Source organism: Hippoglossus hippoglossus, chromosome 16, assembly GCF_009819705.1.
Source record: "Hippoglossus hippoglossus isolate fHipHip1 chromosome 16, fHipHip1.pri, whole genome shotgun sequence".
In the NCBI taxonomy this organism is placed as follows: Eukaryota; Metazoa; Chordata; class Actinopteri; order Pleuronectiformes; family Pleuronectidae; genus Hippoglossus; species Hippoglossus hippoglossus.
Genome location: NC_047166.1, coordinates 5,678,305 through 5,702,731, shown reverse-complemented (window position 1 = coordinate 5,702,731; position 24,427 = coordinate 5,678,305). Strand labels below are relative to the sequence as shown.

General features: G+C 44.3%; 3 protein-coding genes across 7 annotated transcripts in view; 1 reads left to right on the top strand and 2 right to left on the bottom strand.

The window, feature by feature from the left end:
- The window catches only part of LOC117777400 (hemicentin-1-like), a 1,765,934-nt gene that overhangs the window by 1,265,032 nt on the left and 476,475 nt on the right, over window positions 1-24,427 (bottom strand). The gene's annotated exons all lie outside the window — the stretch shown is intronic.
- On the bottom strand, window positions 1,399-8,187 carry si:dkeyp-97a10.2. Of its 3 annotated transcripts, none has more exons than XM_034612234.1 (6): window positions 7,933-8,187; window positions 7,384-7,559; window positions 5,533-5,898; window positions 3,443-3,682; window positions 2,021-2,117; window positions 1,399-1,740 (listed from the first exon to the last, which is right to left on the bottom strand). In XM_034612234.1, exons 2-6 carry the CDS (start codon window positions 7,517-7,519, stop codon window positions 1,680-1,682), a joined length of 900 nt encoding a protein of 299 aa, XP_034468125.1. In that variant the 5' UTR covers window positions 7,520-7,559; window positions 7,933-8,187; the 3' UTR covers window positions 1,399-1,679. The 3 variants fall into 3 exon arrangements, with proteins under 3 accessions (XP_034468125.1, XP_034468126.1, XP_034468127.1); XM_034612235.1 differs by having other exon boundaries at window positions 7,384-7,443; XM_034612236.1 differs by having other exon boundaries at window positions 7,384-7,440.
- Window positions 10,579-23,409, top strand: si:dkeyp-97a10.3. 3 transcript variants are annotated; one of them, XM_034612168.1, is made up of 10 exons: window positions 10,579-10,709; window positions 10,995-11,052; window positions 15,059-15,406; window positions 16,474-16,740; window positions 18,288-18,575; window positions 18,901-19,014; window positions 19,214-19,275; window positions 19,429-19,962; window positions 19,993-21,351; window positions 21,736-23,409. In XM_034612168.1, exons 2-10 carry the CDS (start codon window positions 11,013-11,015, stop codon window positions 21,763-21,765), a joined length of 3,042 nt encoding a protein of 1,013 aa, XP_034468059.1. In that variant the 5' UTR covers window positions 10,579-10,709; window positions 10,995-11,012; the 3' UTR covers window positions 21,766-23,409. The 3 variants fall into 3 exon arrangements, with proteins under 3 accessions (XP_034468059.1, XP_034468057.1, XP_034468058.1); XM_034612166.1 differs by having other exon boundaries at window positions 19,429-21,351; XM_034612167.1 differs by lacking the exon at window positions 10,995-11,052 and having other exon boundaries at window positions 19,429-21,351.

Genomic DNA, 24,427 nt, shown 5'->3' with positions numbered 1-24,427 from the left:
CTTTAAGCCGTACCTGCCATTCTTGTATCCGCATTAAGGGCTGGTAATATTGAGGACTTTTGTAGCTGTGAATAAAGTGACTTTTCTTTTAATACATCTCGAGAATATTGGCATAGAAAGCAAAAGGGAAAAAATGGATCTTTGGCTAAATCTCCCAGAGGCACGCCCAAACTTTCACAGCAGATGTTCAATGTCTTTTCCTCCAGCACCTGATATGACTTGTCCTCCACTTGACCTCTGGTTCCGTTTCCTCCCACGTGATCCAACGTGGCCCCGCGGAGCTCAGCCGTGTCAGTGCTGAGGGGTAAATGGGTTCATTTCTCACCGTGAACATCACCAGAACATCTGGATGGACACAGAACACTTTAAACGAAGAGGGAAAAAAAACATCTACTTTAAATTAAAAATCCCGGGAGATACATTAACCCTAAAAATAAAAGTTTAATGGATGAGATGATGGCTCCTGCAAAGTGAAGCCAAAGCATATGATTTGCCCTCAGGTGGCCGGCTGTGGTATAGGTGATAAAAACCCAGCCTCCTCCATGTTAGTTGATGGGACATGGGCCAAGGTAAAAAGTCGAAATACACGTTAAATAAATGTTTCGTAAAGTGTTTATTGTGTTGATAAGTTTCTCAGTAAGATGCACGATTGGTCGAGTGTACGTATCGGTGAGCCCTGACACCGCAGCTCCACGCAACGCTCGCCACTTCTCAGGCTCCGGCTCCAAATTGGCAAAAGATGGCAGCCTTCGTATCTAAGGTATTTTGGTTTCATTTCTGTATATTGGGAGGAAGTGGCGATGGATCGTCCATCTTTATATACAGACTATGATAAAGCCCAATTCAAGCATCGACAAAATCAGTGACAGAACGATGAGCAATGAAGAGATACAGTAAATCAGAGATTCTACTGGAAGCTGCATTTTATTTGTATCAGCTCATTATTTCTGGTGTTTTCTTGTGCAATGAAACATATATATTTTGTTATGTTTTTTCATTCTCTTGCCGTCTAATGGGGACAATTCTTGTCTTTATCTGACCTTGATCATTTCAAACTTTGATTCCAAAACATAAACACGTATTTACTGCGACCTTTTTTAATGACACATTTTTTCTGCAAACACTCTGAGGTCACATCTACACTAGAAAACATCTCGCTGTGGCAGAATGTGACTCAATAACCAATTTATTTTTCCCTTCTGAAGAATTCATGTACTGCACATCATTCTAATGGCTGGTCCAATGTCAAAGATGGTGTCATGGTCTGCAGCTAGTTCCCTTCAGGCCACCTGAACTTCACATGGCTGTTATTGAAATTCTGTGCATTGGGCAATCGTGGAAACAAGTCTTATTATTTTCAGATATATTCCGGTGAATCACTGATTAAAGCTTCGCTCACATATTGAAAAGAGGTTTTATTATGAAGGCAATACAGTACATTTTAAATACAAAGGATAGACGATACAAAATGATCAGTGCTTTCAGTATTAAAATACAGTGTCAGATACAGCCCAGCAGGAGGAAGTGTAGCGACGCTGCTGGCACGTCGAGCCGAATGTCCAGTTTTAGATATTTATTTAGTATCTTTATCTTCCAGTGAGCAGTTCACTCTTCACATTGTTCCACCGCCGTGTGAGGTCATACCGCTCCCAGGACAGGAAATGAGGCTCTTTTTTCTCTCAGATGGTTTCTTCCAAACGCTCATGCAGGCTGTCTCCTCGGTTGTTGTGCCGGCGTCTCCTGAAACGAAACCGAGTGAAATCTCAGATCACACAGCGGTGACAAAGCGTTCAGTGGACATGCTTGTTGTGTTGTCAGCAGACGCGGCCTGTGTGCCACACGGATCATGTGGGAGGACTCTGGCTGTGCAGCATCTAGTTTGCATTATGCACACTCACTTGTTTTTTAAATGCAGCTGCTACAAGACTCTTATCTTCCCTCAGTGTTTGGCTTTAAGATCAGAGCGTAGCCTGAAATGAGATTTGTGTCTGTGCCTGTCGCTATATGTGCATTACTGTACCGCCACAGCAGAAGTGCCAGCGCTCCTCCGAACAGCAGCAGGAGAACAAGACACACGACAACCGCCGTCATCCCTCTGCCTTCCGTCTCGCAAGGTGCTGTCGAGTGGAAAGAAGATGATGAGATGTATGTGAAAGGCCTGAGAGGTCCACTGCAACAAGTCTGCCACTGAACAGACTGGAGCTAACAGGAGGCATCCTGAAACACCCAGACTGTCTTTGGATCATCACGCCTCTTGGCAGATAGGAATTGCATTAGCCTCGCCTCTTTAGCAGCAGTAGCGGCAGTGTGGCGGTCGTGATTTATTGATCGCACTGAGGAAAATCCTTTATCACTGAAAACCCCACCACTGATACAAGACTCAGAGCAGAGAGCAATCAGGACACGGATCAGACACGGAGCAACATTATCATTCATTGGGAGTTGTGCGTCTGCAACCTGGTGAACATGAGTCCAATGTTCAGTCATCTCCTGAGGGAAATGTCTGCCTCAGTGTGGCTGCAGAACTCTTCACTAATTCACCAGCTTGGCTTTGACTTGGTCTATCTACTGACTGGAGATGGGCAGACAGATACAGTCGGTTCTCAGAGCTTCTCGTTGGAAACAAAAACATGTGTCTGGAAGTTGCATCGATGAGAGTGAACCGAAACAAGGAGCTGAAAGATGCTAAAACACCCACTTCCCAGATTGCACAGGGATGTGGGCCACTTCTGGTTTTATTGTGGCCCGGACAAAATGGATGAGTGGCCCAGACATTCCAAAACAAATGTGGGCCTTTTTTGGCAAACCTTTGGTTGACAGGTGGCCAACTTGTCGCCCAGATCTGGCAAACAGGAGCCATGGACCGGATGTGGGCCAAATCTGGGCCAAAGCAATTTTGCCATGTGTGTTGACTATAGGTGACTTCTTTAACTTTACAATAATCTTTTTTTCTAATGTTAATATTACTTTTTATAGCTTTAGGCTCTGCAAACTGTACAATTCATATATTTCTAAGAACAATATTTCTACTTCTATAAAGAGGGACGGACAAACGATATCATACACAGTACATAAAGATGGACGACACGTCGCCACTTACTCCCACTGCCCACAAATTAAGCTGAAATATCTCGCATACGAACACCGCCATCTTTGCAGCCACAGTCTGAACAGTGCTGATACACTCGCTTGACCGATAGCAAGTCATTCTCAGCTGTTAATTATGACGATTCACTTCCTTTTTGTAGCATCAAATATGTATAGATATGTATTTGTACTTTGACTGTTTTGTTTGGACCAAGTCCCATCCACTAACAAAAAGGAGGCGAGATTTATGAGCGATACTGCAGTCAGCCACCAGGGGGCGATTAAGGCACTGGCTTCACTTTTTATGGAGCTTTTGTCTTCCATCTTTATGTACAGTCTATTTTTAGGCACTTACCTGCAGTGTAGGTGGCAGAACTGTAGCCCATCTTGTTGCTAACCAAACAGGTGAAGTGGCCACAAATGGGGGTCATGGTCACCGACAACATCGACCCATCTCCGGAGACCTTTCCGACTGTCGTGCTGATGGCGACTCTCTCGTGGAGCCAGCTGAAGTGCGGGTCCGTCCCCCAGGCCTCGCCGCACACCAGCGAGGAGTGAGTCACGTTGATGCTGACCGAGACGTGGTGCACGGGCTCTGGAAAAGACAAGTAGATAAAGATAAGTATGGAAACAGGTGGAGGTATTAATCTACGGTTGGATAGAAGCAATGGGACGCGTGAGGTGTTTGGCTGTGGGCACTAGCCGACACCAAAGAATCATGAGAGACATTTAAAGCTGTCAGGAGAAACTGGCTCCGTTTCAGAGAGCGTAATGAGAGCGGAGAGTGAGGCTATAATGTCGGGGATCGGGATGATAGAAAACCCTGGAAGCTGAGAGAGCAGATGTGGAGAAGAGTGGAGCTGATGAATTTAAACCGTTTGTGCAGACAGAACGAGAGCGAGAGCAAAGACGCTTTGACGGGAAAAACCAGAAGGGGCGAAATAATCTCCGAGCACGGAGTCGGAGAGAGAAACCCACAAAGCAAGTCCTGAAGGCAAATTTAATTTCAAGTGTTTCATTATTGAAATGAGACATCTGCCAGCGGAGAGAAACGATGCCCGCTGGTGTGAAATTAAAGCACATTTATAATACCATTGATAATTGTTAATTTAACTCCAGGTCAGCTGATGAGTATTTGAAATATCTTTTCATATCATTACTCTGAGATGTAAAACGTGTATATAAGACTAAATCTGTATATAAACGTTGCGGAAAAACAGTATTTACATTCATAAACCCTTTTCTCGGCTGCTGCCCCAACATCCACTGACCTCTGACCTTCAGACGTCCTCTTTACCAGATCAGATCGTGGAGGAGAGAATTCTCTAACAGCCCTAAAAACTGATTAATTCTTATCTTGGCAATTAATCAAGTGTTTTTCATAGATTTAATGTCTGAAAATAAAAAAACAACAACCCTGATTTGACGGTGCCCATGTTGCTGTTTTTCAAGTGCTTTATTTTGTCTGAGAAACTGCTTGAAAAATATAAAAACCCAAAGGGATTTGGAAAGGATTTCCATTTGCAAGGTCAAAATGCCTGTTAAAACCTCGGCTGTGAAGTGAACATGAACAAAAAAAAAGGTCCTTACAGAACTTGAAGAAAATGTAAATGTGAACATCTACAATTCCATTACAACTGGGAAAAGTCCGAGGCTCCGAGAGAGAAATGCCGACGATTTCATTTCCATTCCTCTGGGAAAGTTCAGTAGTTTCTGTGAAATCCCTGTGAAAACCCTTCGATTCAAAGCCTGCCTCACAGCCCGCTGACTTTAGCACGAATCTGAATTTAAACCTGAGCTGTTTGAAAGAGGGAAAAGAATCTTCCCCTTTAAAACAGATGGTGTTATAAAAGCTCCAAAGTATTAAATTAACTTTGAGGGGAGATTAGTTTGGTCCAAAGGAAATTTTGAAATGATCAGAGAAAAGAAACTAATCCTCAACATGGAAAAACCCAAATTCTTCAAATGAGCAGGGACAGGAAGTAAAAGTAAGATCTGTTGTAATGAACCCTGCTTGTAAAAATGACTGTTGGCAACACGTAATATCCAAAGGAGACATATTCAGGTTTAAAATTTTAAAATGGGTTATTACTTGAAAAAGTTTACAAGCTCTAATATTCAGAAAACTCATTTCTTTCCTCAAACTGTCCTTTGCTGCAGCTCCTCTTTTCAGCCTCTGTCTGAAACGCTTGACTGAAGCCCAGTCTGCTCTGATTGGCCAGATGGACACACTCTGTTGTTATTGGTCAACCGCTTTCAGTGTGTGTAGGAAGTGTCAGCCAGAGTTATAGCTTCAGGAGCATTATGCAAATACGATATCACCCTTTACCTCTGAATTTGAGCTTTTTAGCCCTGCAGACCTTTATAGAATATAGAAACACACAAGAAACTAAAACAGCATCTTAAGCCTCCTTTGAAAATCCCTTCCCATGCATCATACTGTACCATATTCCCTGACGATGCAGTGAGCGGTGGTCTTGGCCCCCCTGTGATCCGTCACAGTCACAGCGTACACACCGCTGTCCTCTTTGCTGTATCCATTAATCTGAAGTGTCGTCCCCTGCTGCTCCACGTTCACACGGACGTTTGGCCTCATATCAGAGCACTTGGAGCTATCGCCAGGGCATGTGGCCAGTGTCTCTGTCGTGGGAGCAATTCCAGTTTCGGCCTGACGTTCCCAGGTTACCAAGGAGACCTTTTCCAGGGGCCCCGGCTGGATGCTGGCTTTCAGAACCAGACTTGAGCTGGGGATGACGTGCAGCGGCTCCTCGTTGAGGATGTGCACCGACACACACTGGTGCCCGCATGGCACTGAGGACAGAGAGTGGACGGTTTGTTATTTCATGCTCATCAGCGTCTGGTGCATGTTTTCTCTTCATGACCTTAAGTCTTTCATATTCATCAGCTCTGACCTTTGGGCTCCTGGAGGTTTTGCCTTATTTGGGCAGAGCTGGAAGCTAATAAAACAAACAGCAGCATAATAATTCATCTCTGTCCTCGTGTGCTTTATGAATATGTATGGCTGCTTTCTGTCAGACAGTGTGAAGCCATGATTTATAGAGCACGACCGCCATGCCTAATGTGATATCCATCAAACCACGTCAATATCCTAAAATCACAGTCAGAGCTGCAGTGAAGCCTGTGTGCGTTCGCTCCAAGGAGGATTAATCAAGTGTCTTAACCTGATCGGCAAAGCATGAAGGAGATGTGAACAGTGTGGACATCAACCAAACACAAGTTTTGCAATCGCTCTTTTCAGGCTGCAACATTTTTGTGTTGTCAATAAAGCATGAACTCATATTTACATGCAGGTTTTGTTGGATGTGATTATCACTGCTGTTTATAAACACTATTTATAAAGATCCCTTACTGGCAAAGTGTCAACCCATTGTTGTCCGGCGCCCTCTTGTATTTTTGAAACCAGAAGTTACCATATTTGGAGAAGCAGGGGGTGGAGCCTGACTGAAAGCTCGACAACCTACAACTGTAACCTCTGCACCCATTGGACGCTACTAGCTGTCAATCTCACGGTAACCACGCCCAAGTCGTCTATTTGACTCCCAATGGGGCTGTAATATACAAAATGAACATCCTGCTGTAGAAGACAAACATGTTTACTGACGTTATTAATTCATTAAGTGACGAGCAGAGACATTTTCTCATTGACGTTACAACGTGAACAGTATCATCCCCACCCATATCCTATGTGACCTACTTTCTGCCGAAGCAAAATGATGACAAATAAACTATATCCCAAAATATAAATCATTATATCATTACCAAAAGAAATCTGAACAACTGATCATATCTATGCTTGTTGTGTTAGTGACTCGTTTATTATAACCACGATGATGAAGGTTGAGTTTGTCTCCCTCTAACCTCCTGTGGGTTTATTTTCTGTTGGATGACCTTTTGGCAGACGAAGTTAAACAAATCGATCAGTATCTTCCAGAAGTTTCAGTATAAAAGCCCCTGCAGTGTTTGTCCAGTGCGGACAGTGTTTCCTTGTTGAGCTGCAGTGGAAGGACACTGACACAAAGAAAGACGTTTTCTACTAAAAGGTTGAAACTTAAGAAGACATCTCCCTCATTTGTCTAACTGACGGCTGCACCCCTCCGTTATCCTCCGGTAAACTTAAGACTTCATGTACAAAAAGACAACTGTGGGCTTTAGTAGAAGCACAGGAGGAAAGATTACACACAAGCAAAACCTTCTTCAGTATTCACAGTTTGTTGTGAGAGCGTTTTTATTTCTTAGTTCATTATTAGGAAGGTGCCGAGAACAAAAAAGCCTTACTCAAGAGAAGCAGCAGGGCAACTCTCCAGCTCGGGAAACGCCGCAGATCCATAACACCTGCTGATGTAGAGACAGAACACAGGGTGGAATTTGTCCATGACCTCAGCAACAGCACAACACTTCCTTTTGTTCTCATGCAGCAGGGGTGCCACCGCAGCGAGGAAGATAACCACCCCCTCCGAAGAAAAAGTGAAATTAAAATGAAAAAATAAAAACATAAATCAAAGCTGCACGTCCCGTTATTAAAAAATGAAATGCAAATGGTTGGGCTATTCTTTTTTTCTCCCCCCTTAATTTACTTGTGAAGTAGCCAAAGATACCGGCATGGGAGGAAGAGAAGTTGGAACAAAATGAGGACGGTGCTGCTGCCAAAACAAGAAAAAACAAACTGAAGCCCTTCAAGCAAAGTAAGAAAACACACACGGAGAGGAAACACTGATGAGCTGTGCAGGAACACAACCTGCATGCATTAACTGCAGCCTGGAATTCACCTTGCTGTTTACCTTGAAGTTATCCACACTGAAATCCCCTCGAGTGGGATTCACCTACCTTCTTTCCAAAAGGCGAGACAAACAATAACAGAGCTGCTCAGGTCTGTGTTCACTCTCTCGCTCTGTCTCTCTGAGGTTAAGGTGCAGTTCACTCAGTGAGTAGATTTCTTTTATGGCCCCGGAATAAAACTATGGCTTCAAAGCATTTGCCATTGCATTGGGAGGAGCGACCGAGGTAAAGGCAGCAGCTCCAGATCTGCAAACACAATCAAACGGGTGGAAAAAGGGCTAAAAATGTTTTCTTCCTCCTCCACTTCACCTCCTCTGGCCTTTTCTCCCCTCCTCCTGTGCTTGTCAGGTCTGGTCAGTGAGTCACGTAGGCGTCACCTTATTTTCAAGCAGTTTCCTCCCCCCCCTGACTCCCCCCTCTGCTTCCTGTACAGTAGACGTCCCTCTCTCTGCTTTGAGAACTTTCCATTGTAAATATCAACCCCCTCCATCCCTCCATCCCTCCCTCCCTCCCTCCTCTCTTGACCTGAGTCCACCTAGCACATGCTCTCACATTCAATTTCTTTTCGGAGGGGGTGGGGGATTTATTTTTTTCACACTGCTTATGTAAACAGAGATAAAAATGCAATGGTTTTCTTTTGAAGGGAAACCAGTGACAATGCTGGAACTGAGTTGTATGAAACCAGCTTTGTGCTGCAGGCATCTTATCCGGCACAAACACCATTTGCCCCCCAGACACAATACATTGTCTTTGGCTTTGGAATATAAAGAGGAGGCCGTACATGAATTACTCTATTCTTATGTTTTTCAATAATTCTCTCCTCGCATATGCAACTCAGAGCCCCCCCCCCCCTGAGCACGTGAAGGGGAATGCCATTGATTTTTATTCTCATTCCCCCTGGGAGAGCTGGAGCGAAGAACCTCACAATTTCTACGTCTGCTTCATTAACAGTGAACTGGCTCCTGATGGATTGAAGTCCTACTGAAATGAAAGGTCACATTCATCGCAACCACATATAAATTAGAGTTTAATCATCAGCTATTGGCAGAAACATGGAGGAAAAACCCTCCCGTCAAACAATGTGGTGTAATGTGATCGAAAGCTCGGGAAAAGTGATTAAATAGACCTGGAGATCAAATTGTTTTGTCAGATACAGACTCTCTTACACCACCGGAGCAGAGAAACATAATGACATCACTTATTTTTGGGCTCAGCTCTGCAGATTGTCACTTCAGGAAATGCATCCTGGGGCACAGATATAACAAGTGATTTAAAACTGATTATAAATCCATTTGTATTTGCAGTGGGGTTATGAATAACCATGGGGAATAACAGCTGTGGCTCCCACTGTGTTCTGTGTCTACACAGAAGTGCTGTTTACCGGAGTTTACCAGTGGGGGGCACTAATACATCAGCTGAAACAACACTTCTCTCTCCTTTTCATTTTTTCTCTCCCGATATCAACATATGCTTCTGGTTCCATATGCAGAATAATCAGTGTCTGGTTTTGCATCACATGAATCCATATCACTGCAGTGAATAAATTAAGCAAATAATTGAATGCATTTAGATATGATTACATCCATATAATTACTATATAATAATCAGATCATAGATTCCATGTAACAGCATGTGAGGAGTGCTAATAAAAATGACCTTGAATCATGAAAGGGCGGCCATCACCAGTTTGAGAAAATAAAATGATTCCTGTTCTGTGAAAAATGAAATGATGTCCGTCAGCTATCAGTGTCTCATCAATATGAGTTTCTTTATCTAAAAGCCTTTACAGAGATAGATTTTAAACCATGTACATGCATGATTTTGTCATATGTGGATTGTAAAACAAATATCTATTACTGTAATATTTTTTTACATTTCTTAATGCTATTAAATGCAGTAGTGGAAAGAAACCATTCACATTTCTTGATATTCTGTACGTGTACTTATGTGCTCTTTGTACTTTGAGGAAATATAAACCCAATCTAAAGCAGTAGAAGTACATACTGTATTTTACAAGAATGCAAACAGACCTTTATATGAAACTATATTTGCAGAGCACGAACCTCAACCAAGGCCCAACAGTCTCCTTAAACTCAATCTAGCTGCATCAAATATTATAGATGTCATTCCCCTGAATAAACCTGATTTTTTTTTTTGCCTCCACCAAGATCCATGTGAATCATTCCCAGAGAAATTGCTGAAAATGTGAAAACACATGTTAAAGAAAGTGATTTTTTGAGGCCCTTTGTGCGGATCCATGGCAAAGATGTATTGGATTCTCTCTTGGCCCACGTCCCGTCCGAGTTTCATGGAAATCTGTAGAGAAGTTTCTGCATAATCCTGCCGAGTGACTGATCAATCGATGGGAGCAAAGATACAGCCCAGGAGGAGGGGGGTGGTAATAATCACATTTGAGTAAATCCAGTAAAATGTCCCCTGAGAGTGATAATATATATATATCACTATATTGTATTTGTATAGACTGCACCAATGCATAAGCAGAGTTTTCTGTGCAGCTAATTCTAAACACTTATAATATAGGGTTAGTTTATTTAATCCACATCAGTGCATTGTGTGTTTTTACTCTCATATCTAATGTGTAAGAGTCTGCAGCTGCAACACAACATTAAATATGTCCCTCTTTACTGGTTGACGGAAGCTCCTCCCACTGCTGCTGCTGAACAGAGAAATGGCCGCGGCCCCTTTAAGAGAACAGGTGCGTCCTTCACAGGTAAGAGTGAGGAAACAGGAAGTGGCCTCATTCGTCAGTAAACATGAAACTTAAAGCACAAACATGAACATGAGGGACGAGGGGAAATACTCAGGTGAGTTTTTAAACATTCAACCGCTCTCACCAGGAGTTTGTCTCCAGTCAGGTGTGAACTGGAGTGTGTGTGTGTGTGTGTGTGTGTGTGTGTGTGTGTGTGTGTGTGTGTGTGTGTGTGTGTGTGTGTGTGTGTGTGTGTGTGTGTGTGTGTGTGTGTGTGGCAGCAGCAGCACAGTCATATGAAGTCTTCTGTGGACAGAGTCTGTTTAAAACCTCTGTTCAGTATTATCAGTGTTCAGAGCAGAAGTAATTTTGTGTATTAAAGAGTTGAATCTCTGTGCAGAGCGGCCTGACTGACGACATGAGACAACCTCTGCTCCTTATCACGCTGTCACTGGCAGGTAAAACAATTTGCTCTCACTATCTCCTCCTCTTCCTCCTCCTCCTCTTCTTCTTCACACAGTTCAAACAGCCCTCACAGTCTCACTGGAGTTTGCTCTTTGCAGGGAAAATAAACTGAAGCTGAGATATTCCAGCCACGTCTGTAAAACAATTGCATTTCAAGCACAGAGCTCGTCTTTAACTTGCTCTTAAACCTGAATGGCTGCATTCCCTCAGTCCTTCCCTCGGTCCTTCCCTCAGTCCTTCCCTCAGTCTTTCCCTCAGTCTTTCCCTCAGTCCTTCCCTCAGTCCTTCCCTCGGTCCATCCCTCGGTCCTTCCCTCGGTCTTTCCCTCAGTCCTTCCATCGGTCCATCCCTCGGTCCTTCCCTCGGTCCATCCCTCGGTCCTTCCCTCGGTCTTTCCCTCAGCCTGTGCACCGGCTGCTGAGTGACGTGACGTGACGTCCTCCCACACCTGAACCCTCGGCCTGACTCACTGTGACTTGGTGCCGTTTGGTATTTTGTTGACAGGGATGGGCGATGCGACAGTTTTCAAAATCAAATGACAGGCTGCGTGGTTGTTGTTGTACATGCACGAAACAAAAGGTCGTCTGTCAATACCGAAACCTGGTCGTTGCTCATGGAAATATAACTTTACGATAGTTACTGATTACAGGTGAACTGGCTTTTTCATTGTTGAACCCGACCGTTACAATTCAAACTCACTAAGGGGAGGAAATAAATGAAAGTTTTACACTTTCATACAATTATTTCATGTCGCTGCATAAGTTGTGTGGTTGCTGTTGTTCATGCATGAATGATTCTTCTGGCAACAACGAAACTTGGCTGCTGTTGTGAATATTTAACTTTAAAATTGTTATTATGCGGCAGCACAGTATAGATCAATACAATTAGATAAACACACACACAGAAGAAAATAAATTAAATTTTTTACACATAGCTGCAAACGTTAAAGCCTTTTTCTTTGAAATAAATGTTTGTAAAGATGAAGGAGAAATCCTGTGATACAGGTTCTTGTGTCACCACAGCACAACATAAACAATTTAGAATAAGGCTGGCGAGAAAATACTGTTTACATGGCAGCGTCTTATTCACACTAATCGTGTTGTAATCAGAATATTGGTGTCCAATGAACCTAGCTTTTTTTTTATCAACAACAATCCCTTGGAAAGATCAAAATCAAAAATGACATTACTGCAATTATGATGTTAACATGAGTTGTTAATAGAATATGTTCCTGCCTGAATCTAAAAACTGCAACCTGAAGTAGTTCAATGCTCGATGCTACAGTGTTCACCCCTTTGAGTGTTTTCTTTCTAATTCTGCAAAAGATTAAATTCCTCATTATGTTCACATTTTATTTACACTCAAACCCAGGACATGCTTATTCATGAAGTTGGTACCTGATCAATGTGGAATGGTCAGAATACTGTTTACGTGGCAGTTTCTGATTCAGATTATTGGCTTAATCAGGTTGATATTGGAATATTGGTGTCCATGGAAACGTGTTTAATGAATTGATTTTGACAGTTTATTGTCAGTGTAGCCAAAGCCTGATTTTGCTTATTCCTCAAAATAAAAGCACCAGTGAGCACCTTGTATTATTGTATTTTCAATCGCACCCCTCTCTGCCGCTGTATTACACCTAATGTGTATTAATGCTCAGCTGAAAACTAGTCCCTGTTATATTTGCTTAAAACTAAAGAGCCCAGCTGTTTTAGGACATTACATTAAATCACAAAAAATGAAACTATACATTTGGGAGCAGTCTTTATAGATTTATGACTTAAGCAGGAAAAACATTGTCTTGGACCTGAGTGCCACAAACATGGAAGGGAAGTGGAAACGTGTTGACAGAGTAATCATTTTCCTTGGTGGCATTTATGGAATTTGTAGACAATAACAATATTATAGAATAATGCCGGCCTTACTATCTCAGTGTGCTGGTTTTTATATTTGAAGATCCTGTATAATGGGAGCCAGCAGCATTTCCAGCACCACTGTGGCCACAATCTTTCCACCCAGGATATTTCTGAGTGTTGGATGCATAAAAAACTGAAAAAGCGGCAAAGATCCACTTTTGCTATTTGTGCTGCTGCAGCAAGACGAGCCAAGAAAATTAGTACCAGGAATGTAAATTACATTTTAATTTGTTCATTATCTAAGGGTTGTTGTTCATGCATGAAAGATAATAATTAAAGTAATAATCAGCAACATTTTCATACAATTAAATATTAATTTTTGTGCCTGTCTGCTGGCAATTGATATTACACAAAAGTGATTCCACCTACACTCTTTTTTTGTGGAAGCTGTTTTTCTGCTCGAAACACGTGTGTGTGTGTGTGTGTGTGTGTGTGTGTGTGTGTGTGTGTGTGTGTGTGTGTGTGTGTGTGTGTGTGTGTGTGTGTGTGTGTGTGTGTGTGTGTGTGTGTGTGTGTGTGTGTGTGTGTGTGTGTGTGTGTGTGTGTTTCTTCTTTCGGTGGATGTGTCTCTGACAAAGAACCTTCGGTGCACAAGAAGTGATTTATTTTACATTTCTGCAGAAACAGCTGTTAGCTTAGAAGAAATGGGTTATTAGAATGAGCAGTTATACCCATTAGACCCACCCACACAAACCTAAAGTTCAACAAAGTAAAAAAAAAAAAACTTTTCCGGCTGCCAGTTAATCCACGGTTTAATAATCAGTGTGTTGCCGTTGTTCAAATTTTATATTAATTATGTAGTTGTGTGTAACCCATCAAGTTCCAGTTCTGAGTCACTGTTCATATTTGAGTTTCCATTGAAGCGGTGCTGCGTCAGTCATGGGTGTTGCTCACCTCTGACTCACGACTCTTTATCTTTGTGTCTCGGCCGAAAAAGAAACAAGGCCACTGATATTCTGAAGCGAGTGCTGCAACATATTTCTTGTCTTGAACGGCCTCAGTGTGGGAACCTGAAAACAATCCATATCTCTGTTGGCTCCCCTGAGACAACCGTGTAAAGTCGGTCCAGCAAGACTGATCACGACCATATGGATTGATTTTATATGCCAGTAAGAGCCCGAACGTTCAGCCTGGGTTTTCCTGCCTGAGTCTTTAATACCAACACAAACAAGTGGGAGGACCAGCCGCCAAATATGGACAAACAGCATAATGCCCGCATGCGTTAAATCATTAAGTCTTTACAGCGTTTTTTAAATTTATTTTTAAATTACCCGTGTGCCGCTGATTCTTGGGAACCGCAAATATGACTTTAACACGGCTTACGTTAAGTCAAGCTAACGAAAACAAAAGAGATGTTTAGCTTGGGATCACTAAGGGTTTACTAAGCAAAGGGTGTGTGTCTAACTAATGGGTTTTTACCCCCTGAGCTTTTTTTTCCCTCTGCAGTGGTGAAAGCTGTTTTCAATTTGTGCAGTTAAAGTATTATCAGAAAGTAAAACTACAAATTCTGTTGGAAAATTTAGCTTTTAATTAATATTACAAATATTAATAGCTTTTACTACTTTATATGCAGTTTGGTAGTTTAGTCCAGTGGTTTCCAGTCTAAGGGTCAAAAAGCCTAACATGACTGTTTAATTGGATGTAGAAGAATAAAAAGATTTGTTCACAAATTCATTTTTTTTGACTGTATTCGATTTTTTGAGTAAACTTACCTTTTAATGCCTCAAATGATTATTAATTGAAACTGTCTGACAGAAGACGAGGGGCCCCAACCAATCACTGCTTCTATAAACGGGGTCAAAAGACAAAAATGTTGGAGCCGCTGGTTTGACTCATAAACTGTGAGAATGCAGAATAGCAGCATTTATATCTGGGAAATCTTTGCTTCACTCCTGCACAACGGGAGGAAGTGGAGATGTGTCGTGCATCTTTATGTACAGATTGTGGTTATAACCGTATATTATCTGGTTTTAGTGTATTATATATACAGAGTTTCCATCTGTATGCAAACACGCAACGTAAGCAATAATTAAGTTTTGTGCTCTCCTCAACTGATTCTCCTCTTTTTCTTTGATTGTTCTAGTCCTCCTCTCTGCTGATGTACTGGCTCAGAGCCCGGTGCAGATCCAGTTCCAGACAGACCCGGTGCTGGTTCAGACCGGCACTGAGATAGTGTTCACGGTGCTGACGGTGCCTCAGGTCCTGTCCATCACATGGGAGTACCAAGGAAGCGTGGTTCTGGGTCTGTGGGCCGGAGGAGCTGCTACGGTCAATCCGGTGCCCCAGTTCCTGGGCAGGGTCACCATCGCTGCCACCCAGCTGAGGATCGGAGACGCCAGGCTCCAAGATGCGGGGAACTACATGGTGATCGTGATCCCCTTTGGTACAGGCCAGACCCAAAACTCCAGATCCGTACAGCTGAGGGTATTTGGTAAGGGATTAAAAACAGAAAGTGTGAGCTCTCCTAAGAGGGGGACAAGGAGGACGAGGGGAGGTGGGAGTGTGCAGGAGAGGGAGGTTTTGAGGGAAGCGATAATGTTCAGGAGGAGCAGATGGGAGGAAAGAGAAGAGAGAGGAGAAAAGGAGGATTTGGGGAGTAAGAGAATTAGTCTGGGAGGTGTAATGAAATAAGTGACCCGTAGCACACCAGGTAATATTAATAAAAAAGAGGGAGGGGCTGGAGCTCATGGATCAGAGCTTCATGCTAATCCCAACTCATTTGATATGCAGCGCTCATGCTCTTAGATGTCTGATATTGTAGCAGCATAAATGTAGCGTTACATTTACATACGGTACACAGGGTATTTGCATTTGTTTGTATTCAGCGCTGTAATGGAGCCTGAGCAGCTGAGTGTCTTGTCTTTATTTCCAGTCATCCACCCACACTGGGAGGATGATGCACGCCCCCCCCCCGCTGGCACCAGCCAAGCAGAGGCCCCCTCACAAACAGCTGGCTTATGCCATGGAACAGCCGAGTCCTTGAGCACAGCTTCCTGCCTCCTACTTACTCATCGCAACTTACGGCAGCTAAAAAACCCTGAAATATATTTAAAAAAAACACGCTCCTGCTGAGTCACAGCCAAGTGGAGAGTCTGCATTAATGCAAGAGCTATTAGAGCTGTTTAGCAGTTGCTCGAGTGTGTTTGTTCGCCGCGGTTCTGTTCGTCACACAGCCTCCCTCCGTACGCCCCCTCCTCTCCCTCCCTCTCCCAATTATTTAACTTAGGCCACCGAGAGGCTTCTCGTCTACTACTCACACCGCCTGCCCCCGTTCTTCACCATCTGTGCCTCTGCCTGGATCTGGTCCCCTCTCCGCTCTCGTTTGCTTTGATTACAACAAATTATCCTCAGCGGAAACATAACGCTGCCCTCCGTTGTTCTGTCACTCAAACTTGTGTGTGCCCTCTCCTGCAATAATACATTTTCTTAGTAAATCTCTGCTTTTGCAGCTCTTTGGAGACATCTTGTTGATTTCTTCTTTCCCCCCCCCCACTGCAGACGCAGTGGCCGGGGTGAGTCTGGTTGTCCCCTCAGTGGCGGTGGAGGGGAACAATGTGTCCCTCAGGTGCACGTGGACCGCGGGGACTGAGATCACTGTGCAGTGGGGCAAAGGAGGCGCAGCCATCACTGACGACCCCAGGATCACCATCTCCGCCGGCTCTCTGGACATCAACCCGGCCCGACGGGGCGATGCCGGGGAGTACACGTGTACCGTCAGCAACCCTGTCAGCGCCCAAACCGACACGCAGCGCCTCACTGTCTACTGTGAGTTTACACTGATCAAGATAAATGGCAGCTAATCTGCTGGAGCCACTCACTGCTTATCCACGCTGCAGTGCACAGACTGTGCTGCAGTGCACTCGGGTTTCTGCTGAAGCTCATTGTGCTGCTTCTGTCTTGATCACATCATTAAGTCCTGCAGTAATATCCCATCCTACAAAGACTATGCCCTTAATATTCCTGTTCTCCATCCAGCATCTAACACATCAGATGATGAAATCCATTGCGTATTCATGTCAAAACATTTGCACCTAAGCCAGCGTAAATTAAATCACTGCTACCTGTGTCAGTGGAATTTAATAATAGATCGAATCTGAGAAATCACTTCACAGAGGCTGTTTCATTTCAGCTTTCTGAATAAAAGTCATAAAACTTGAGGCGCAGCTAAAGATTATTTTCATTATTGATTCATCTCTGGATACTTCCAGTCCATGAATTACCAGGCAGCAGTAAAAATGCCCCACAAACCTGCTCAGAAGCTAAATTGCATGTTTAGTCTGATCAATAGTTCCAACGCCCACAGACATTTAATTTAATTTGAAATGATATTTAACAGAAAAATACAGTTTTCACATGTGAGAAGCTGGAACAAGCAATTTGTTTTATTGTTTTTGATTGATAAACAATTATTACAATTCATTAAATGGCAATCACTTATTATTCAATAAAAACATTTTTACAGATACACTTACTTGGTCTGGGGTCAGCTTCTAATTAGCTTATTTTTAAGGTTGCCAGGCAACCAGTGAAGACTCCACGTACTGTAGCCTGCGAATAAGCATTTATTCTGAATATTGAACTATTCGTTTAAGTACGCTTTGGTATTTTCTTATTGCTACACATAGCCTAAAAACCAAAATAATTTTTTAAAGATAAGAGTTGAATTTAAAGCAACGCTTACTGAGCAACAGCGCCCTCTGCAGCCACACATGCTGATTCATTCTTTTGGGCTTGATGTCCGAGTATCAATCTCTTGACCTGCGTGACCTACTCACTGAACTGAAACACAACTGGACAATAATTATGACCCATGATCACCAAGAGCTGCGGCTGCAACAAATCCACCAAAGTATGTTTAGAATTGTTCATATTTTCCAAGTTTCCTGCTGAATATTGGAGATAAACTCTGGTTTTTAATGACTTCCGAGTCCTTTTAACTGATCTACAGGTCAGCTTTACTCTTCAACTTGCTGGACCTGATTCTGACTATTGAAGCTGCAGGTATCAGCCAGTTCCACACTTCGTACCCACTCACCAAAGTTACATAGAGCAAAGAGAGACGTTCAGGGTGAGGAGTGGGAATGAAAGAAGCAGCATTCTACATATTCAAAATCACTGAACCATCAAACTCATTTTGAAGCTGCTATTTCAGGGTAAAAAAAGTTGCATAGTGTTGCTTTAATTCTTCTCTAACACCAACTTGCTGCAGTTAGTTAAAGCGCAACTCGATGTGCTCTTCTGCTTTTTTTTCCTTGAGAACCACCCGTTTCTGCTGCTAATATCGATGTCCTCTCTGATCCTCACTGAACCAGATGGCCCCGACACCCCAGTACTGACCAAGGACACCCCTAAGGAATGTGTCGGGGGAGGGGACGTGTTGGTGGGACAGATTGTGCGTCTCACCTGTACGTCTGACTCGCTGCCCCCTGCCCAGTTCTCGTGGCAGCGTGACGGACAGAGCGTCGTGTCGGGCCAACCGGACAGCGGGTTACTGAGCCTTCAGACTTTCTCAACCGATGAGAGCGGCCTCTACGTCTGCACGGCCAAAAACACCATCACTGGCGGCACCTCTGAGAAGGGGACAGACTTGGCCGTCGTAGGTGAGTTATGGTGGACGCTGACCTCCCTGTGACTGATAATGATGACGATTGGTTTTGGACTGCGTCCCTGTATCTGTCCTCGCGACGGGAGAGGGACAGGAAGTGTCCTGGGAGATTGATCTGCTGGGAATTTGGTCAAAGTCGTCCAGTGACTTTTACAAGCACACTTTCTCCTCTTTTTATTTTCATTTCTTTCTCCCACCGTCCCTCTGCTGTGCTTCATCAACCTTTCTTTAGAGTCTTTTTCTATTCCTGCTCTTGTCTCAGCTCCAGACTCATTATCTTTATTAATTCTCTCCCTTTGACACCATTCTTTCTATTTCAGAAACATGTCTAGATGGAGGGGAAGTGGCGGGGATCGTGATTGGATGTTTTCTGCTGATCCTAATCATCGTGCTCCTCATCGTGCTCATTGTTTGTCTCAGACGGAAAAGGAGGGGTAAGTGTGTTTGTCCGATCGTGGACAGTCTGTTTGTCCATTTTTCATTTTGCTGTATATTATGTTGAGTGAAACACTTTGTAAAAGGCTTGTTTAAAGATTTCTAGGTCCTATAATAGCTGTAATAGATCTCTATAATGGCCCAAGTAGGTTATTTTCGCACTGAGATGTTGTTTTGCTATTATTTCTGTATCTACAGATCAGTTGAGACAAAGGGATACGGTGTTTGTGCAGAATACCAACCCAAACCCCAGGCCTTTGGTAAGCCACTATAACAGTTTACATCTGATTCATATATTGATTTTGTCTGAGGTGATGGTGCTGAATGTCTTTTCACAAATTAATTCCCTTATTCCATCTTTCTCTCACTGTCTCTTTTCCCCCTCCCCTCATTTCTCATCGGCTCTCATTAAGCCTCCAGTACCACAACCTATCGGTGCAAGGGAATTGGGCCAAGGTCCCCCCCTCCATTACACTAACACGCTCACACGCCACCCTGGACGCTCGTACTCAGCCCTGCGGGAAACCCGTGGCAACCCGCAGACAGTGCCACTGAACAGCCTGCACAACTCTGACACACACCGACACAATGGTCATACCCACACAAATGGACTGCTACACAATGCCATTCAGAACACCAATTCATACCCACACAATGGCATTGACAACCAAGCTTTCACGCACAGCGATGCTCAGAATGCAAACACGCTCCCAAACACACAGCAGCAGAACTCTAATGTTCTCATACAGGCGGGCCCTTCCCAGGGCGGCAACCAGCAGCCGGCTGTTCAGGTCAGCCTCAACACGCTGCCACAAACTGCCCAGCACAACAGCAGCGCACAAATGCCCACAATTCACGTCAATCTTAACTCGTACCCCACCAACGGCCAACAGCCTCAGCAAGATGCTTCATTTCCCTTTTCCAACGCAACTAATAATAACACTTCACAAACACAGCAAAACCCGTCGCATACAGGTCAATCAAATCCCAGAATGCAAAGTGGGCAATCCTATCCCAGTGACCCCCGACTGAACGGTCACATAGAGGATTCAGGTCATCAAGCTCAGCCGGGGCTCATACCGACTGGGTACACACATTTGAACAATAATAATATTTCCCGGCAAAATGCCGACACGCAGACGTACGAGCCGGACACAGCGCGTCGTGGTCGATCTGATAGAAACCCAGAACGACACGATGACACTCCCAGCTCCTCTCGTCAACAGATGCCATGGGATCGCCAGCGAGGGACACCTTCCTATCCCAGCAGTACGCTTCAAAGAAGACAGTTACCCACTGAGTACACCTCCGACAGCACAGACTACACCACCCAACCGCCCATACGAGAGGCGAGGACAGAAAACAGATCTCGACCTCGACCTCAGAGCAACAACACTTTGCGGAGCAGAGGTCCAACCAGTCAAGAGGCTCCGACAGAGGACAGACGGACGCGGGGCCGTTCAGTTGATCCTCAAAACGTTCACAGTGTAGCAGAGTTTGTCGCCTTACGCCTCCCACAGAGAAGCCCCCGCACTCAAAGGGAGAGCGATCCGCGAGAAATCAGAGGTTCGCCTGGTAGCCAGATTGCCCCCAGGCAGGAAGCCACACACAGCAATAGCCCCCAGGCGCTGCCTCACACGAGCCAGCAGGCCTCTGTAGGACACTCTGCCATGTCACAGGGACCCACAACACAGCGGGGACTGACTGCACCACAGAGTGCAGATACGAGAGCTTTGGCTGATCCTAATCACCTTCCCCAGGCGCACATGTCCCAGCAACAGAGAGCAGCGCCGATCCAAAACTCACCACAAGGCCTGGGCATGCAGCCTGTCGCACATGGTGCCAATCCCCCTCGCCAAGGAGGCACCGCTCCAGCCCCACACCCTACTGCCCAGCCTAATCCCACCAACCTAACCCAGGCTGCACTCACAGCCCACACTGCGAGGGCTCAGACATTTCAAAATCGTAAACAACAGACCCAGGCCGCCCTGCTTCACCCCGGACCGCAGACACAAGCTCCTGCTGCTCGGGCTCATCATGCACCGATACCTCCTCCTGTGATGCCCCTCGCCCAGTTCCAGACGCTCCCCAAAGAGCGGACTCAGCACAGATCCCCCGTCAGAGGTCCTCAGCCCCCCAGACCTCCTGTCAACATACCAGTGACTCAACGGCACCTCGAAGCACAAAAGCGGCTGGATGTGGAGCGCCGCCCTGCCGCCAACCACCATCACCATCCTGGAAACGGCCACGTGCATGTCAGTCCAAACAGGCATGCCCATCCTCATGCCCATGCCCGGGGCCACGGGCACCCTGCCCACCCCACCAACCCACGACAGGTGAGTGAGAGTTTGACTCTGCAGCCAACAGATGCCATATGTTTATCGATATTAGATTTCCAACATTTGGTTCCCTCTCAGATGTGCATTCATGAGTCACATCAGGCTGTTCCTCCTGTGTTTTAGTTCCTCTCTTACCTGCACCACCTCCTCAACAGTTTGTACTTTCCTCAGCAGTGTGCGTTGCTCGGAGGATGATTGGCAGCACCTTTAACTGGATGCTGCAGCTTTATGACTGACAGTCTTCCCTCTGCCACAGAAATGTACTTAGTCTGAGCGTTTGCGACACAGTGGCAGTTTTTAAAAGTAACATTCGGTGTCAGAGGTTTTGCTTCTTCTGCATGACATGTCGCCAATGACGGGCTTGTTGTTGTGTTTTTCCAGCAACAGGCTCATGGAGGGAGACCCAGATGATGACAGGTGTCGGCAGACTGCACTCTACAACGCTTCCACAGTCAGTGACACAAACAAACTGACAGACATGATCCAATATACCAGCAAGCAAGAGACACTCAACAGAAGCTGTCATGGTCTGGTGTCTCGGCACTGAAGCCATTTTCTTTCTAAAAGAAATGAATCTGTCTCCAATGGGGATGATGAAATTTAACTTTTTTTGATTTCTTAAAAAGAAATGACAAATATCGAGAGGCTTGATCTACCTTTTTTATATATATATTAATTTTTTTTTACTAAATTAAATACGTTAAATGATTCTGATGGAGTGTGTGGAGACTGGGGAGAGGGGTTGACCCACGTGTGTTGCACTGTGTTCACATCTGAAGCGCTGGTCAGGCATCACACTTTGGCAACAGCCTGCTCGGAGAAGACAGGTCCAGTGATCCATAGCTCCTGACCGAGCTCACATCCACTCATCCATTCATCATCCAAACTAAACATCACCTTGACCAGATTCACTCAAGGTGCTGCTTCTGTCAGACAGGGGGATCGAACAGTGACAGTAAACAAGAAACGGGACTCCGCACAAGCCCTGGGAACAGCGGGAAAAAAAGAAATGAGCCAGAAGGGTGGTCCTCATCTACACGGAACTATTTATTTATGCGCCTTCTGTTTACAGATGCCTTGTACTTCACTTCTCAATTAAGAGGATTCGCCTCGGTGGCTCTCGGAAGTAATGCTCAGCTGACTATGAAGGGGATCCCACGAATGGATGGAGCTTATTAATTAAATGCTTTTATGTGACTTAAATGACTTGGAAAATAATCACACCCAGTGCATGAATGAGGCGAACACAAAGACCTGGGCTGCCACGCTTTCTGCTGGAAAAGCCCGGTGCTGCAATCCAGTGTCTGCGCTGGGTCACGGGCAGCACACTAAACATGATGGGATGGCATTATTACTTTTACAGTTTACGTACAGTATTTACTGTATCACATGTTATGTTTTAAACTCAGGGGTGTACTTGTGGACATTGATTGTTTAGGATTATTTGCTTCTATGTGTCAGTAAGTGCCAGCGAATCACTTTCCAAGGATCAGGCTGTTTTTCTTATTGTCGACAAATCCCACAACCAAGGATCATCTGTGTATATATATGTGTATTTTTGTCCAAAAACGAATAAAGGCACATTAATCCGCCTCACTGTTGCACTGGGTGATCGTGTGCATCATTACGATGAATGTTGTTTGAGGTAATCGCAAAAACATGATCATGCTGATGAAATTACAAATACTAGAACCCGCTCTATACCTGCCTGTTTGTAACGCGCTGTTCTCTTGTCCTGTGTTGATGCAGCGGAGCGACTCCAGAATTATTCCTTCTCCTTAGTGAGTCCTCATCAAAACAGTTCTACAATATACTGTCACTTTTTTATTGTTTGTGTGCTGGAACGTTGTGTGCACAGCTTTTTATCTATGGTGCAGAGTGAAGTTCGAAAACTTTGTGTTCAACCTACCTGGTTTATCTGCACCGAAGATTTTATAGTCTTTTTTTATCGTGTCCAAAATGTACCAAATATCAGCACTGCACTTTCTCGGGTAGTTTACAATACACATTTAAAGTCTGAAGCCGATTAAATATGTTCATCCCCTGCTGAGAATAACTACAAGTGTACTGTTCAATGCTGTGTTGGTTAAATTTGCTGTGTTTAGCCTTTCTTCAAAACACAACTGTGTTTGTTGATCGGTATCAAAGACTTCAGCAGCAACAAACACTCTTAGATCCTGCAAGTCGAATAAATTAAGAGAGAAAACATAGAAAAACACTTTTCATATCGCAGCCTTTACCTTTAATATCAAAATACAAACTGTGAACTTCAACATTGAAGGACTACACAACACATCTGGTGGCTCCAGCCAAACATCTGGAGCATGGGATTTACTGCACTGCCTTGAAAATTTGTGCCGTTTTATGAAAATTATTGCTCGTGAATAATTAAGGTGGATGTTGAGTTAAAGTGTGAGACGCTACGAGGCCAATATTTATGTTTGCTTCTCAGGGAGGATATTTGTAGATTGTTTGGGCTTCGTGGAATCTTCCCTGATCTTATTTTATCAACATTAATAAAGAATTATTGTTGAACAAAACAACGACACACCGGCTCGTTATTTCCACTTGTCTTGTTTACTCGCAGCAGAATGAACAATCAGGACTTTTATTTTACCTCTACTTTCAAAAATGAACACATCCTATTCTAAAACTCTGGGGTTCTTTTGATTTTCGGCACAAAAACAATCCGACTCACGCATGTTGACAGAAAGTCAGACCACAGAAGCACCTATTTATTCTGCCGTTCCCCCTGAATCACAATGCTGTTTGCCAGGCGATGCATATTTCTGCTCTCTGTGTCTATAGTGCTAATTACGCATGGAGCCTGTGTACACCGAGCGCTGTTGTTGATTCTCCTCAGATAAATCTGTTCCTTGGGCTTGTTGTGGAGGTGCAGGGCGTGTGTTTGGATCACAGCTCCATCAGTCTCCCAATCCCCCGCTCCCACTTGTACGTCACCTCTGATGAACAGTCCTGCTGCTCACTATTGGAGACACTTCACGGTAGTCTAGCACTGTAATGAGTGGAGATGGAGTGCGTTTGAGTACCTGCACTAGAGAAGGTTGCGGCG